This window comes from Chiloscyllium plagiosum, unplaced genomic scaffold, assembly GCF_037043375.1.
Source record: "Chiloscyllium plagiosum isolate Xiang-an unplaced genomic scaffold, Cpla_swu_hap1 HiC_scaffold_4, whole genome shotgun sequence".
In the NCBI taxonomy this organism is placed as follows: Eukaryota; Metazoa; Chordata; class Chondrichthyes; order Orectolobiformes; family Hemiscylliidae; genus Chiloscyllium; species Chiloscyllium plagiosum.
Genome location: NW_028270142.1, coordinates 117,334,671 through 117,353,157, shown reverse-complemented (window position 1 = coordinate 117,353,157; position 18,487 = coordinate 117,334,671). Strand labels below are relative to the sequence as shown.

The 18,487-nt window shown below is 39.4% G+C and overlaps 1 protein-coding gene across 1 annotated transcript in view; it reads right to left on the bottom strand.

Annotated features, from left to right (window-relative positions):
- Nucleotides 1-18,487, bottom strand: part of tg (thyroglobulin) — a 367,649-nt gene that overhangs the window by 214,850 nt on the left and 134,312 nt on the right. Inside the window, exons 33-35 of the mRNA XM_087985879.1 lie at nt 8,621-8,732; nt 6,426-6,505; nt 4,250-4,390 (exon numbers count right to left, since the gene is read on the bottom strand). Of these exons, the coding sequence (XP_087842005.1) occupies nt 4,250-4,390; nt 6,426-6,505; nt 8,621-8,732 (333 nt within the window). The remainder of the gene's footprint in view (nt 1-4,249; nt 4,391-6,425; nt 6,506-8,620; nt 8,733-18,487) is intronic.

Here is an 18,487-nt window from a genome sequence, read left to right as displayed (position 1 = left end):
TCGACACATTTACCCTTCAAAGAAATGTATAATTTGGGGTATAAAACAAACACAGAGTAAAAATATCTGCCAATCTTGAGGCAAGAGATCAAGTAAACATTGATAGATATATTTACTTTTGTCCTAATTTCTTCCTTTGACAAGACAAGTATTTCAGATCCCATGCCAAATACATTTTGGCTCATTCTAATGATTCCACCATTAAGCTAAAGAACAATAGACGAGAATTTCCTCTATTTACACTGGTTTTAAACAGGTTAAAATTAAACCCAGAATTTTAGATGCAACATAAATCTAAGTAATTTTCTTAGCATTTTTATGTGTTCTTTTGAAACCATATGTTGAAAAGCCTCTCCTCACTGAGATCTGGAATATATAATCTGTTTCCCCAACTTTTTTTTGTTTATAAGCGTCACATTAAAAATATAAAATGTCTGTTTTCTAACATGCTGCTTCGAATGGTGGTTAGAAACTTAAACTAACATACTTTAAGAAGGAAAAGTTGTGATTTCCATTTATTTATATTCTGACATATAATACGCTAACAAGATTGGAAGCAGTTTAGAGTGAATTCAAATTGGCAAAAATGATGCACAGATGGACATTATGTTAGTGCAAAATTGTCCGAAATTGTACCTTCCAACAAAGAACATAGGCCTGAATTTATCTTTTTTAGAGCTTTGGTTCATCCGGTATTTTAGTTGCCAAGAAGAGGGGACTGACAACAAGGCAATGGAAGATTTTCCTCTTTTGGAAACCTGCTTCTCAGCAGCAGGTCCCTACAAACAGGGAACAAGGGTAGGCCACTCTGTTCTTTGAGCCTGCTCTACCATTCAATAAGGTCATGGCTGATCCTGAGAATTTTAACTCTGACTCTACGTTCCTGCACATCCCCAACAATTGTTCATCCTCTTCGTAATCAAGAATATATTTACCTTTTTGTTAAAAATATCCTGTTAAAAGGCATCCATTGCTTTTGGAGGAAGTTGATTCCAAAGATGCACAACCCTCAGAGAAATAAAAGTTTCCTCATCTCTATTTTAAATGGGAGCCCCATTATTTTTAAACAATGACATTAAGTTCTAGATTATCCCACGAGAGGAAATATCCTTTCGACATTCATCCAATCAACTTCCTTCTGGGTCTTATGTTTTAATTAAGTCACCCTGACTCTTCTAAACTCCATAGATTACAGGCCTAGACTGTCTAGTCTTTCCTCATAAGGCACTTCTCTCATTCCAGGTATTTATCTAGCAAACCTTCTCTGAACAGCTTCCAATGTATCAGCATCCTTCTGTAACTACAGTCTACACAGTCTTCTATGCACAGTCCTCCAGATGCATTCTTATCAATACCCTGTATAACTGACGTTTCTAGGGGCAATTCAGGAGGCACACAGAAATTCATCCGAAGAACGAAGAAAAATACAAAGGGGAGGACAAGGCAACCATTGTTGACAAGGAGGTCAAGAACAGCATAAACGCAAAAAGTATATAATATGGTGAAGATGAATAGGAAGCTATAGGATTGGGAAGCCTTTAAAAACTAGCAGAGGACAACTAATAAAAAGGGGAGAGAATATGAAATATGTACATAAGCTAGCTAATCATATAAAAGATTGCAAGAGTTTTCTTAGATATATAAAAGACTGGAGAGACAGAAGAGTGGTAAATGAAAATGAAGCTGGAGAAGTAGTAATGGGGATCAAAGAGGAGGAACTGAACAGGTGAAGATACCAGCAGCATACCAGAATTTTAACATTTATTTTCAGAGGACTAGAATGTAAGAGCAGTGATATACTTCTGAGACTGTAAAATGCTCTGGTCAGACTGCATTTGGAATATTGGAAGCTGTTTTGGGCACTGTATTTAAGCTGGACTTGGAGGGGGTCCATAGGAGATTTACAGGAATGATCCCAAGGATGAAGGGCTTGTCATATGAGGAGTGGATGAGGACTCTGGCTTTGTACTCTGAAAATTAGAAGGATGAGGAGGGATCTGATTGAAACTTGCAGAATACTGAGAAGCCTAGCTGAGGTGGAAGTGGAGAAGATGTTTCCACTAGTAGGAGAGATCTGGACTCAAGGGCACAGCCTCAGAATGAAGGGACCACCCTTTAGAACTGAAATGAGGAAGAATTTCTTTCGACAGAGTGGTGAATCTGTGGACCTCATTGCTACAGAAGGCTGTGGAGCCAAGTTATTGAGTGTATTTAAGACAGAGATAGATAGATCTTGATTAATAAGGAGATCAAAGGTCAAAGGGAGTAGGCAGAAGAATGCAGTTGAGAAACATATCAGCCATGATTGAATGGCGGAGAAGACTCAGTGGGCCACATGCCCTAATTCTGCTCCTATACATGATGATCTTATTTTATATCCTCCCTACTGTTGCATTCAATTCCCTTTGCAATAATCCATAACATTCAATTAGCTTTCCTCATAAATGTTAACATTACTTGCTCTACCTGCATATTAACTTTCTGGGATTCATTCATGAGGATACCTAGATGTCTCTACATCTTAGAGATCCGCAACCTCTCATCATTAAGATAACATGCTTCTTTAAAAATTCTTCCTGCCAAAATGAACAATTACACACCTTTCCACATTTTACTCCATTTGCCAGATCTTTGCCCACTTATTTAACCTATCTATCTATATCTCTTTGTAGGCTCCTTATGCCCTCTTGACAACTACGTTTCCAATTTCTTGGTGTCATCAGCAAATTTAGCTACTGTACCTTTTGACCTTTCATCCAAATGATTAATAGTAAATTGTAAAGAGTTGCAGTCCCACCATCAAACCCAGTGGCATACCAATTATGAAATTAGCTATCCTGAAAAAGACCCCTTATTCCCACACTGTTTCCTGTTAAATAGCTAATCTTGTATCCATGCCAACATGTTACCCACTAATCCATGACCTTCTACTTGCCAGAATAATCTTTGATGTGGTACTTCATAAAATGTCATCTGGATATCTACATAGAATACAACCACTGGTTCCCCTCTATCCACAGCACATGTACTTAGAGTCATAGGATCTTAGAGGTATACACCTTGGAAACAGACACTCTGGTCTAACTTGTCAATGTCTTTCTACAAAGAACTCCAAAAAATTAATAAAACATGATATCCCTTTGTCAAAACCATGTTGGCTCTGGCTGATTAACTTGAACTTATCAAAGTGCCTAGTTATAATATCTTTAATAACAGCTTTTAATATTTTCCTTATGACAAATGTTAAGTTAACTGGTCTGCAGTTTCCTGATTTCTGCCTCCCTCCCTTTTTGAATAAAGGAATTAGACATTTTCCAATCTAAATGATCCTTAGCCTAATTTAATGAGTTTGGAAAATTCAAATCAATGCACTTCACTGGCTCTTTCTTTTAAGATTCTAAAATGAAAGGCATCAGGGCCTGAAGACTTGTCAGCTTGCAATTCCAACAATTTACTTAGTCCTACTTCCTCGGTAATTGTAATTTTCATGAGTGTCTTGTTCCTACCCAATTCCAGATTTTGTGTTATTGCTGAGCTGCTCTTGTATCTTCTCTAGTGAGGGCCAATGCAAATTATCTGTACAGTTCATCTGCCATCTCTGTTTTTTCCCATCTAGAATCCCTATAGTGTGGAAGCAAGCCATTTGGTCACTAAGTCCACACCAACCATCCGAGGACCCTCCCACCCAGACCCATTCCCTACTCGATCACTGTCACCCTCATCTCCCATGGCTAATCTACCTAGCCGGCATGTCCCCTGTCGGCAATTTAGCATAGCCAAACCACTTAACCTGCGCATCTTTAGACTGTGGGAGGAAACCAGAGCACCTGAAGGAAACCCAGGCAGGTACGGGGAGAATTTGCAAACTGCACACAGACAGTTGCCTGATGGTAGGATCGAGTCCAGGTCCCATGCTGTGAGGCAGCAGTGCTAACTACTGAGCTGTCCTTTGTTTTATATTTTTGGTTAACTTTAATAATTCAGAGATTATTACTTTTGATGTTCTGCTTCTTATTTTGATGCCTTCTTCCACACATTGACAATGCAGAACCTCCTTCCTAGCTCTACCTATGTCATGGTGCCTACATGGACTATGACCTCTGAGGAAAGTAAGCACATCACAGACAGAAAAAAGCTTTCTCAATACTTTTTGACTCTCTTGAAGAATCTAGCAGGATGATGCAATTAATTTGAACAATTATTTTAAAGGAAACAATGTCAATCTGGAAATATAGATTGAGTTACTTACCAGGCTTTTGGTACCATCCAAAGTGATAAGTTGGTGCTTTCACATCAGCTGACTCACAGTCTACGACACGCCAATTCTGAATTTCCTCACTGCAGGACTGTACTCCAAGACTGTTGAGTGTCAGACACGTTATCTCCAAACCTATCACATGCATTTTATAATGAATGTTAATATTAATGGATAGATTTTTGTTAGTCCCATGCTCATGTTATTCCCCAGTTTGGACATTCTTCATGTCTGATCTTGAACACTGAGCTTTGACTAATGTTTCACCATACACTAAACATCAGTTAAGCTTCATCCTATCCGCATGACACACGCACACACACACACCTGACTTCACTGGGTAGCAACCAGGAACAGGGTCACTGACTAAACTTTTTTGCCACTCTTCACCACAGCTAATCAGTCATCACCTTAGTTCTGAACAATGTTAAGCATGAACTGTGAACAATTCTGGAGACTTTTCAAGTCATTCTTAGTAACCACACAGTCCAAAGTTGTGCAGGATAGGTGGATTGGCCAAAGTAAATTGCCCATGGTGTCCAGGGATGTGAAGGTGAGGTAAATGGAGGGTTACAGTGTGGGTCTGGGTGGGATGCTCTGTGGAAGATTGCTGAGGACTTGGTGGACTAAATGTCATCTTTACACACTGTAGTGATTCTATCATTTTTATAACTGATTGATAGGTGGTTCTTGGTTCAACCTTCTGAGCTATGTGTCTCATCTGACTAATTATAAATAAGATCAAAATTACCAGCAAAAGTGATTTAAATTATAAGCAGTTAGAATGGTGCAGCGAACAATTTGGAAAGGCAAATGGTATATTGATTTTCATTGCAAGAGGGTTTGAGTGCAGGAGCAAGGAAGACTTGCTCTATGACTCCACAACTCAAGAACTATGTACACATTTCGGTCTTCTTTACTTAAAAAAGACACATGTTTCATTTAAAGGGAGTGAAGCAAAAAGTTACCAGACTCATTCCAGGCATGGCAGGTTTGTCACATGAAGAGAGCTTGGATCATCAATTCAATGGGAGTTAAGAAGAATGAGAGGAGATCTTAGTGAGACATATAATGCAATGAATGGTTTGAACAGATTAGCAATGGGGACCTGTTTCTGTGGTGCAGGTATCCAGAACAAGGGGACTTGAGATAAGGATTCAGGGTAGGCCATTTCAGACTGAGATGAGGCTTTCACTCAGAGGATGATAAACCTGTGAATTCTATGCCACAGAAATCTGTAGAGCCCAACTCATTAAATGTATTTAAGAAAGAAATAGATTTCTGAAGGCTAAAAATGTCAAGGATTTTACCTATCATACAGTATGTTTTGCTTTCTTTTTACTCTTTTGAATTTACTGTTAGCATCCATCCTCACTGCCTTCCTGAATAAATATATGGATGAAGATGGAAAAGTGTAGATGGGCTTCAGATCAGTTTCACAGGTCGGTGCAACATCAAGGGCTGAAGGGCCTGTACTGCACTGTTTATTCTATGCTGTTCTACGTTCTTCTCCTCAAATTCATCAGTTCAATATGGTCAGTTTTGTTACCTCAGTACTTCCAGGTTTTATTCCTGATGGCAGTTCAGATCCAATTATCTTTGGTTCCATTCTGAATGTCCTGCCCTTTACAAGCCCAAGTCTCTGGAAGGAGAAAGTGAGGACTGCAGATGCTGGAGATCAGAGTGAAAATGTGTTGCTGAAAATTTGTTCCTGAAGAAGGGCTCATGCCCAAAACGTCGATTCTCCTGCTCCTTGGATGCTGCCTGACCTGCTGCGCTTTTCCAGCAACACATTTTCAGCTCAAGTCTCTGGGATCAGAGTATATGTGTTATGTTTTCATGACTATTTCTTTCAGTGCTTAGGCAGGTACTGGTAATTTTTATTCTCTTGTCAAAACATGCAATTTAACTACTCTTTTAATACTAGAGACAATAAAAAACAGTTTTTAAAGAAGAGTCACTTTTTCTAATCAAGGAATAGAAAATGATTAAAAAAAACTTATATTGTTTGGTTCAGGAAACCCAGAGTAGATATAATCTTAAACTTGGAGCCAAGCTATTTCAAAGTAAAGTTTGGAAACACTTTTTCACACAAAAGGGTAATACAGGTAAAGATAATTTTTCACTCAATAGGCTGTAAATACTAGGATTTATTCATTGACGTAAATACCTGGAAGTCGTGGGTCTTTCAGAAATCCAAATCCTTTGCAACAAGAATCTTCATCGCACAAGCGTTCACATTCAAAGAACCTTGGAGTACAAACATGTGGTGAGTCAGTTCAGCACAATTCCTTAAAAGTAATATTATTCCAGATTTCTGCAAAAGGTCACAATCCAAACAATGCTTTTCTAAGCCTACATCCCATTAGGGACATACATCTGCCAATAATTCCCATATGGGAGCTTCTAGATTAGCACACAAATGTGAACATAAAATCATTCACCATTCAATAAGGTCGTGGTTAATTTGATGCTATATTAACTCCAATTTTCTGCTTTACCACATTCATGTCATGCCTCTCCTCACTCCCATAACCATTGATGTCCTTTTACAGCAAAAAAATGTCTAATTCAGCCTTAAATATATTCAATGACCCAGTGTCTACTGTTCTCTGGTTAAGTCTTTGAGAGAAGAAATTTCTCCCCCCTCTGTGTCTTAAGTGGGAGACCCATTATTTTCAAATGGTTTTAGATTCTACCACAGGGGTAAATATCCTCTCAGCATCTGCACTGTCAATTCCCAGGAATCTTAAATGCTTCAATAAGATTGCCTTTTATTCTTCTAAAGACTAATAAGTATAGGCCCAAACTGTTCACACTTTCTCTTAAGACAAGCATTACTTTGAATCAGACTCATGAATCTTTCTGTTCCAATGGCGGCATAGCCTACCTTAGACAAGGAGATGAAAGCTATACATTTTGGCGTCATCTCACCAATTCCTTGGACAGTTGTAGTACAATCTCCCTACTTTATACTCCACTCTCTTGTAATAAAGCCCAACATTTAACTTGTCTTACTAATTACTTGCTGTATCTGCATACTAATCTTCCATGATTTATGCACAAGGACATCTAAATCCTTTTTTTATTGCAGCATGTTGCAGTTTCTTGCCATTACAATAATATTCTCCTCTTCTAATCTTTCTACCATAGTGGATTACTTCATAATTTCCCCCATCATGCTTTTATCTACCAGGCACTTTTCTCACATTTTTAAACTATCCATATCCTTTGCAGAATCTTCAAACCTATTTCTCTACTTATTTTCCTATCTATCTTTGTATCATCACAAAATTTGGCTATGGTACAATCAGCCATTGATTTAAATCATAAATAATACAGGAAATGTAAATATTTATAACATTTTATACAAGATCCTGGTGGGTAAAAGATTAATTTTAGATGCAAGAAAATTTTGCCTGCTTGGCTTGACTCAAAGTGGAATCACATTAAAATGAGAATAATGAAGTGATATGATAACGTGGATGGGAAAAGGGAAGTAGAGGATAGATAACTGGACTTGTAATCAAAGTTATGTTTGAACTGTATGATTTAATGAACTTTAGGGCCAGAATTAAATGAACTAGGGGTCATTGATTCAGCAAATAGTCATACAGGAAAAAAGTAATAATGCATGTTCATACATTAAAGATACAGATTGTGACCATGATTGATAAGTTAATAAAACCATTGACAAATGAAATAACAAAATCAAAATATGCTAGCAACATCAAACCAGAAGAGTAGGCACTTGTTTCAGAGAATACATGCCACAATATAAAATGATAAAAATACTTATACTGTATGTTTGGGCAAATCAGAATAGGCATAATCTAAAGCTTGGAGCCAAACTGTTTCAAAGTAAATTCAGGAAAACAGCTTTCCACACAAAAGGGTAATATAAATAAAGAACTCAATTTTCAGTCAATAGGCTTTAAAATGCTTGAATATTGGAGTATAGAAGAGTGAGTTTGTTAGATTTTTATTCAGTATGTTTGTCAAGAATGAATTCAGGTATAGATGGTGGAGCAAATTTAATTTAGAGAGTTGTGAATCTGTGAAATTCTTTATTATCAAGGGCTGTTCAGGATGGGTCATTAATTAAATATAAGGCTGAAATAAAGGAATGTTTAATCAGTAAGGAAATAAGGGATTATGGGGATAAGCAGTAAAGTGTAGTTGGGGATCATCAGATTAACTATGACCTGATTAAATGGCAGAATAGTCTCAATAAACTGAATGGTCTACTTCTGCTACTATGTCTGATGGTCCTATGATTTAATGAGAAAAGCAAATGAAGAGGGTGCATCTCAATGTGGTCTGGGAACTTCATTATAAAAGAGTCCTCAAAGAATGAATGCTTACCCAGTTTGAATTCCTCTTGCAGTCACATTCAGTCTGTTTCTTACTGAGATGCCTTGCACCTCACGAAATGGCAAGCGGGTGTAGAAATTTTTAACACGTCCTCCAAGCACATCTGCAAGAAAGAAAATATTCACAGAATCGCAGAGCTGATATAGTGCAGAAGCAGGCTTTTTAAAATCTATCATGTCTGCATTAACTCTGATAGTTAGTTTGCTATTCAAATTGACTGTTGACTTTGGTGCTCATTTCTCCCTCTGGAATTATGCATTTCCTTCAAACTCTCAACGGCCTATTCGTCATCAATCGACCAGTTTGAAAACAATTATCTTCACAATATTACAATGAACTTACTAAACATAATAAATCTGGCCCTGAAAGGCCAACTGTTTTTATTCTAGTAAGTACACAAAATGAGGTATGCTACAGCCAAGACAACAGAAAGTAATAATGTCACACACCTTGCAAATTGCTCAGTGGAAGCTGATTGGCCTTGGCAACCTAAGAGGTGAGATTTCCTACCATTATACCCAGGCACAAATCACTTTAAAGTAATCAAGTGTTACTTGTGGTTTAGCAGCAATTATCCTGCCTTAGGGTGAGACGGTGGGTTCAAGATTCACTCCAGACTCGTTCAGAACACACATGGTCTACATTGCACTATACTGTAGAATAAAGAGAGTATTATATAGAAAGCAGGAATGAACTTTTCAGCCCTTAAGACTGTTCTGTCTTTCAATATGATCATGGATGATCATCAATCTCAATGCCATATTCCTGCTTTGTCCCCCGTCTTTGTGAGGTAAAAACCACACAACACCAGGTTATAGTCCAACAGGTTTATTTAGAAGCACTAGCTTTCAGAGCGCTGCTCCTTCATCAGGTGGCTGTGTCCTTTAAAATCTTTTAAAAGAGATTGGAAACAGCAGAGGTTCCGAGTTGGCTGGGGTCAGCCCTTTGATTATGGCTAACAAATACTACCTCAGGTTTTTTATAAAACACTTGTACAATGAATGGGTAGTGGTCAGTTCTCCCAGCTCAGGATTTAGCAAGTGGTTTTTGAGACTGCTGGTCAATGTAACAGCTCCATACTGATCCTCTCTCTCTCTCTCTGAAGTCTCTCTCATATGAGAACCTGTGTTTGAATTTACCTTTTTGCCAAGGGGTGTATTATGGGATGTTGCAGGAAATTGGAACAGCTCTTTGTTATGTTGCATTTTCGTATTGGTTGGATCTTCAAAAGTTATGTTATTCTAAGTTCAGTGTTTCTATTAATTGGCAAACTGCCTCTCTTCTCCCATTTAGACTTGCTGTGGTCCAATTCTCTAATTGGTTGGTGGCTTTCCCAAATTCTTTCATTTAGTGGTGCAAAAATCAAATCATCTAATTTAGTGACACTGTGCACTAATTCTCCAATTTACTGAAGCGCTGCACAAATTATTTCATGCTGTGATTCTCTAGACAAATTCTGCCATTTAGTGGTACACTGCAGCAACTCTCTAATTTACTGATGCTTGCCACATTTCTCCAACTTACTGATTCCTTGCCTTGCCCTTATACTAACATTTGAGGTGTTCTTTTCCAATGCTCTAATTTTGTGGCACCTATTTAACCATTTACCAATGCCCTGTACCAATTCTCCCATTTGTAATACCCAGGCCCAATTCTCCCATTTAGAGGTGCCCTACACCAATTCTCTCTTTAGTGATGCCCTGAAAAATTCTTCCATGTGCTGATGACCTGCTTCAATTCTTCCATTTTCTGAGACCTGCACCAATTCTCTAACTTTGTGGTGCCTTGTGACAATCTTCCGTTTACTGATGCGCTTCAGAAATTTTCTTACTTACTGATCCCACCCACCCCTCTAGATGTCCCATTTAGATCTGTTCCATGCTCTAAATTACTGGCCCCTTGCACCAGTTCTTTAATTTTTTATACCATATCCCAATTCTCCTATTTCCTGATGCCCTGCACTAATTCATCCATTTAATGAATCTCAACAGCAATTCTCCCATTTACTGATGCATAATCCTGCCAGTTCTCTGCTATAATTCTCCCATTTACTGGTGCCGTGGGCCAATTCTCTAAGTTATTTCCTCCGTACACCAATTTTCCCATTTACTGATGTCCTGAAATAATTCTCCACTCAGAGATGCCCTATCCCAATTCTCCAATTCAGTGATGCCCTGTACAAATTCTCCCATTCGATGTTGTCCTTCAGCAATTCTCACATTTACTGATAATCTAGACCAATTCTCCCATATAGGGGTGCCCTATTCTAATTCTCAGATTTACTTCCATTGTGCAGCTCTTCCATTTAATAGTTTCTGCAACAATTCCTCCAATTAGTTGTCCACTGCCAGAATATCAAATTTTGGTGAGCCCTGCAGCAAATCTCCCTTTTACCAATCCTGCACAAAACCTCCATTAGCAGTGAACTGCACCGACTTTCTAATTGATTATTGTCCTGCCCCAGTTTTCCTATGTAGTTGTACACTGCAGCAATTCTCTAATTTAGTGGCACTGGCACCAATTCTCCAAGTATTGATGCCATGCATTGATTCTTCTATTTAGTTCTGCCCTGATACACATCTACCAAATCTTGGTGCCCTGCTCAAATTGCTTCAGTTAGTGTTCTGTGCACCAAATCTCCAAAAACTGAGGTTTTTGCAACAATTCTCCTACTTAGTTCTGTTCCATTCCTCTAAGTTATTGGCCCCTTGCACTCGTTCTTCAATGTACTGGCAGCACACACCGATTCTACTACAGTATGTACAGATGCCCTGCATAAATTCTTCCATTTAATACCTCATCTGCAACAATTCTCCCAATTACTAATGCCTAATTTTACCATTTCATTTTTCTCTGCATTATGTGGTTCCATGACCCAATTCTGTCATTTTGTTCCACTGTGCACCGATTCTCTTATTTACTGATGTCCTGAACAAGTTCTCCACTCAGTCACGCTCTACCACAATTCTCCTATGCAGTGATGCCTTACCCCAATTCTCCCATTCTGTGTTGAGCTAAAACAATTCTCACATCTACTGATGAAGAGCCATACTCTCATTTAGGGATGCCCTCCTCTAATTCTGTGATCTAGTGGTGCCAATAGACAATTCTCTGATTTATTTCCATGATGCAGTTCTTTAATTTATAGCTCCTGCAACAATTCCCCCATTTAGTGCTCCGCTGCCCTCAACCAATTCACCCATTTACAAATCTTGCACAAATCCTCCTTTAATGAGGAACTGCACCAAATCTCCCATCGAGTATTATCTTACCCCAGTTCTTCCACATAGTAGTACACTGGACCAACTCTCTAATTTACTGTTAAGTGGCACATTTCTCCCATTTACTGATTCCTTGCCTTGCCCTTATTTATGGGTGGCACAGTGGCACAGTGGTTAGCATTGCTGTCTCACAACACCAGAGACCCGGGTTCAATTCCCACCTCAGGCGACCGTCTGTGTAGAGTTTGCACATTCTCCCCGTGTCTGTGTGGGTTTCCTTCGGGTACTCCGGTTTCCTCCCACAGTCCAAAAAAATGTGCAGGTTAGGTGAATTGGCCATGTTAAATTGCCTGTAGTGTTAGGTGAAGAGGTAAATGTAGGGGAATGGGTCTTGTTGGGTTGCTCTTCGGAGGGTCGGTGTGAACTTGTTGGGCCAAAGGGCCTGTTTCCATACTGTAAATAATCTAATCTAACATTTGAGGTGATCGTCTTCAAGCTCTAATTTTGTGGCACCAATTTAACCATTCACTAATGCCCTGTACCAATTCTCCCATTTCGTAATAACCAGGCCCAATTCTCCCATTTAGAGGTGCCCTACACCAATTCTCCCTTCAGTCATGCCCTGACAAATTCTTCCACATACTGATGATCTGCTCCAATTCTTCCATTTTCTGAGACCTGCACCAATTAATGGGTGGCACGGTGGCACAGTGGTTAGCACTGCTGCCTCACAACGCCTGAGACCCGGGTTCAATTCCCGCCTCAGGCGACTGACTGTGTGGAGTTTGCACGTTCTCCCCGTGTCTGCGTGGGTTTCCTCCCACTGTCCAAAGATGTGCAGGTCAGGTGAACTGGCCATGCTAAATTGCCCATAGTGCTAGGCAAGGGGTAAATGTAGGGTATGGATGGGTTGCGCTTCGGCGGGTCGGTGTGGCCGAAGGGCCTGTTTCCACACTGTAATGTAATGTTAAAAAAAATTCTCTAACTTTGTGGTGCCCTGTGACAACATTACATTTCCCGATGCGCTGCAGAAATGTTCTTATATACTGATGCCACGCCCCAACTGTCCCATTTAGATCTCTTCCATGCTCTAAATTATTGGCCCCTTGCACCAGTCCTTTAATTTACTGCTCCATACCCCAATTCTCCTATTTCCTAATGCCCTGCACTAATTCTCCTATTTACTGGTGCATAATCCTGCCAGTTCTCTGCAACAATTCTCCCATTTAGTGGTGCCATGGCCCAATTCTCTAATTTAGTTCCACCGTGTACCAATTCTCCCACTCATTAATGTCCTGAAACAATTCTCCACTCAGTGATGCCCTATCCCAATTCTCCCATTCGATGTTGTCCTTCAGCAATTCTCACATTTACTGATAACCTAGACCAATTCTCCCATATCAGGGTGCCCTATTCAAATTCTCTGATTTACTTCCATTGTGCAGCTCTTTCATTTAGTAGTTTCTGCAACAATTCCCCCATTTAGCTGTCCGCTGCCCGAATTCTCAAATATCGGTGAGCCTGCAGCAAATATTCCTTTTAAAAATCCTGCACAAAACCTCCATTAGTGGTGAACTGCGCCAACTCCCTAACTGATTGTTGTCCTGCCTCAGTTTCCCTATGTAGTGGTACGCTGCACCAATTCTCTAATTTCGTGGCATCGGCACCAATTCTCCAATTAATGATGCCATGCATCAATTCTCTTATTTATTTCTTCCCTGATACACATCTTCCAAATATTGATGCCCTGCTGAATTTTTTTCATTTAGTGTTCCGTGGACCAAATCTCCAACTTACTGATGCTTTGAACTGATTCTCCTATTTAGTTCTGTTCCATTGCTCCAAGTTATTGGCCCTTGCACAAGTTCTTTAATGTATTGCCAACACGCACCAATTCTACTACAGTATGTCCAGATGCCCTGCACCAATTCTTTCATTTAATGCTTCTCTGCAACACTTCTCCCAATTACTGATGCCTAAGTTTGCCTTTATTGATGCCCTGAAAAATTCTTCCACATGCTGATGACCTGCTTCAATTCTTCCATTTTCTGAGACCTGCACCAATTCTCTAAATTTGTGGTGCTCTGTGACAACCTTCCATTTACTGATGCACTGCAGAAAGTTTCTTATTTGCTGATTCCAACCCCCATCTGCCCCATTTAGATCTGTTCCATGCTCTAAATTATTAGCCCCTTGCACCAGTCATTTAATTTACTGCACCATACACCACTCCTCCTATTTCCTGATGCCCTACACTAATACTTCCATTTTATGCTTCTCAACAGCAATTCTCCTACTTTCTGGTTCCTAATCCTACCAGTTCTCTGCAACATTTCTCCTGTTTAGTGGTGCTATGACCCAATTCTCTACTTTGGTTCCACCAGGCACCAATTCGCCCATTTTCTGATGTCCTGAAACAATTTCCCATTCAGTAATGCCGTATCCCAATTCTCCCATTCAGCAATGCCCTATCCCAATTCTCCCATTCAGTGATGCCCAGTACCAATTCTCCCATTCAATATTGTCCTTCAGCAATTCTCACATTTACTGATAACCTAGACCAATGCTCCCAAATGTTGGGGTGTCCTATTCTAATTCTCTAAATTTAGTTCCATTGTGAAGCTCTTCCATTTAGTAGATTCTGCAACAATTCCCCCGTTTAGTTGTCCACTGCCAGAATTCTCAAATATTGGTGACCGCTGCAGCAAATCTCCATTTTACCAGTCCTGCACAAAACCGCCATTAGTTGTGATCTGCCCCAACTCTCTAATTGATTATTATCGTCCCCCAGGTTTCCAAATGTAGTGGAACACTGCTCCAGTTCTCTAATTTCGTGGCACCGGCACCAATTCTCCAATTTTTGATGCGGTGCATCAATACTCCTATTTAGTTCTGCCCTGATACACGTCTTCTACATATTGGTGCCCTTTGTAATGACTCTCCTATTTAGTCCTGTTATATTGCTCTATATTTTTGGTCCCTTGCACAAGTTTTTTAATGTACTGTTAACATACACCAGTTCTACCACCGTATGTCCAGATGCTTCTCTGCAACAATTCTCCCAGTTACTGAAGCCTAATTTTACCATTCGATTTTTCTCTGCACTATGTGGTTCCATGGCCCAATTCTGTCATTTCATTCCGGCCATGCACTGATTCTCCTACTTACTGATGTCCTGAACAAGTGTTCCACTCAGTGATACCCTACTCCAATTTTCCTATTCCGTGATATACTACCCAATCCTCCCATTCCGTGTTGCCAGAAAACAATTCTCACATTTACTGGCGAAGTGCCATAATCTCATGTAAGAATGCCCTACTCCAATTCTCTGATTTAGTGGTGGAAAGGCCCAATTCTCTGATTTATTTCCACGGTGCAGTTCTTTCATTTATATTTCCTGCAACAATTCCCCCATTTAGTACTCCACTGTCCTCAACTAATTCTCCCATTTACCAATCTTGCACAAGTACTCCTTTACTGGGGAGCTGTACCAACTATTGACCAAGCATTGACTATTATCCTCCCAGTTCTCCCAGGTAGTGGTACACTGCACCAGTTCTCTAATTTAGTGGCAACGCACCTATTCTCCAGTTTTTGATGCCCTTCATCAATTCTCCCATTTAGGGTTGTCCCCTGATACGCTTCTTCCACATCTTGGTACCTGCTCAAAATCTTTCACTTCATGTTGCCCCTCACCGAATCTCTAGTCTACTGATGCTTTGCAACATTTTTCCTATTTACTGATTCCCTACCTCTATTCTCCCATGTTCTGTTCCAATTCTCTAATTTATTGAAACTCCACACCAATTTCTGAACATAATGGATGAGGATTCTGTGTCTGTACTGTTGAAGGTCTGAACAAATCAGTAATCATTTTGCTCTTATACATGCACTGGTGAGACCACGTCTCCCTAATTCATATGCTCACATGTCTTTATTTCTACAAACAAGAGAATCCTTTCTGCTGCTGTTTTCTAAGTTTAGCCCTCAACTAAACCCTAAATCATGATTTGATCATTTATTCCATTACTGTTTATAGGGGCTCTCTGCTCAATTTGGCTGCCGTGCGTCTGATATTTCAACATTTTCAGTACTTCAAAGGACATTTTATTCTCTCTACTGTGCTTTGGAACCTTCTGAGGACTCAAAAATGTAAATTCTTTGTTAAAATTCTTGCCTTCAAAAGAAGGGAAAAATGAACTGTTTGCAAGACCTTGTTCGGGATAAACTAAATTTGATACAAATAGAAAAGAAAAGGAGATACGGCATAAAACAGTTTGGGAAATACTATCATTCCATTTACAATCTCACTGACAAAGATCAATTCCACCCCCATGAGCCCAACAAAACATAAAAGAGAATAACTTTTTTTTAAGGAATAAAAATTAAAAAGACTTCATTCCTTTTAAGTCTATAAATAGTTAATTAGGTTCTGAGGTATTTTACTACCACATCAGAATAGGGAAGTCTCAGCAATAGGATTCACCTCAGGCAGTCTCGTCTCTCAGGCTAATCTTCCTCATCTATCCATCTCCTCTGAGCTGTTGTAATCCTTTAATCAAAACCATCACAGCTGGAGAGAGCCGTTGCTGTAAAATACTATGTCTTGTAAAATCTCAGATAAAAGAAGCCTGATCAGGAGCTAATGATATGATACACTGCTGATTTTTTGGAAAATAATACTCATTAGTGTGCCAGTGCCTTGCATTGTCAGAATCCAAATTTTACACATAGTATCGACAATATAAAACAATTAGCAACTTAGTGAAAATTGACAGAAAGCTCATATAAAATTATCTTCTTATTAGGCTTCAACCAAAACCTGGAAATATATTTGAGTCTAATTACTTGACAATGAGAAGGAAGCATTTTAGGGACCATTTCAATAGGTTTCTCAGAGTCTTGTTGCCAAGAAATGTAACTTTTTATGGAAAACATAAGAAATATATTACCATTCTCCACCCAACTCTAATAGGTCCAATCCTTAAAAGCAAGCAATTAAACAATTAGCAGGAGGCATTGACTGTTGATTGGGGTGGTGGTGGTGGTGGTGGGAATGGATTGTGGGGAGTCCTGCACATCCAACCAAAACACTTGGCTGAAGCAATTGCACCTCTCTTACGCCAGAAGTGCTGAATGGATGATCCTCCTGTGGTCCCGAAGTTGCTTAGATGCCAGTTAGCCCACATGCAATTTGATTCATTCCAAAGATAAAAAGAAATGGCCAAGCAGACTGGACTCAGTAGAAGTTATGGGTCTTGACAACATTTTGGCTATAATTCTTAAGACTCATGCTCCAGAATTAGTCATGTTCCTGGCCAAGCTTTTCCTATACAATTACAACACTGTCACCTATGCACTACCATAGAAAACTTCTCAGGAATCTGCTATTTACAAAACCAGGATAAATCCAGTGTGGTCAATTACTTCTTGATCAGTCTGTTTTCAGTCATTACCAAAGTTATGGAAGGCTGACTGTGCTATCAAGTAGCACTTACACAGGAATAACCCGGTCATTAATACTCAGTTTAGATTCTACCAGGATCACTCACTTCTAGATATCATTAGACTTGGTCCAAACATGGTCAAAAGAGTTAATTCCAAAAGAAAGATGTGTGTAATATCACAGTAATATGTGACCAAGTGTGGCCTCAATGTGGACCAAGAAGCCCTAACATACTGACATTGATAGGGTTTAGGCAAAATCTTTCACTGGCTTAAGCACACCTCACACAAAGGAAGATAATTGTGGCCGTTAAAAGGCTAATTATTTTAGCTCCAGAATATTGTTACCAGAATCATTCAGGATACTTTCCTAGGCCAAAACATCTTCAGCTACTCACTCAATCACCTTCCCTCCATCACGATCTGAGAAATGGTAATAATTACTTGCGATTGTACAGGGTACATTTCTATTCCCAAATCATCAGGTAATGAACATAGAATAGGATTAGGAGCAGGAGTAGACCGTTCTATCCCCTGAGCATAGTCCACCAGTTGATAAGGTATGGCCTCAATGCGACTTTCTTGTCTACTCTCTAGAGCCTTTGGCTCCCTTGTCATCCAAGAATTTATCTAAGTCAGTCTTAAAAGTATTCAAATGATTATGCCTCCATTACTCTTTGGGGAAAAAAGTTTCCAAACACAGATGACCTGCTGTGGGAAGAAAAAGGTCTTCTTACTCCATCTTAATGGGCAAATATTTTCAACTATGTTCCCTAATTACAATCTCTCCCACAAAGGTAAACATCCTCTCAGCATCTACCTTGTCAAGTCCACTGAAGATTTCATAAATTTCAATAAAATCACTGTTCTTTCTTCTAAACACCAATGGGATACAGGCCCATCCTCAATAGACAATCCAAAACAGGAATCAGTCGAGTGAACTTTTCTTCTAATGTAATTACGTGCTTTCGCTAGCAAGAAGACCAAGGGCAGAGTCTTACATTTTCTTCAGCTAAGTGTTAGTTGTGCTGAGTTTGATGGAGTATTTCTTTTAGCGAGGCCTAGTGAGTTTTCTCACCATATCTTATCATACTCACCACATTAACTCATGACCCTGCCCTGATGGTATCTCTCTCTCAATCCTTACAGGCAGTTATTAAGACTGTTAACAAGTAATAATCAGGCTTAATCA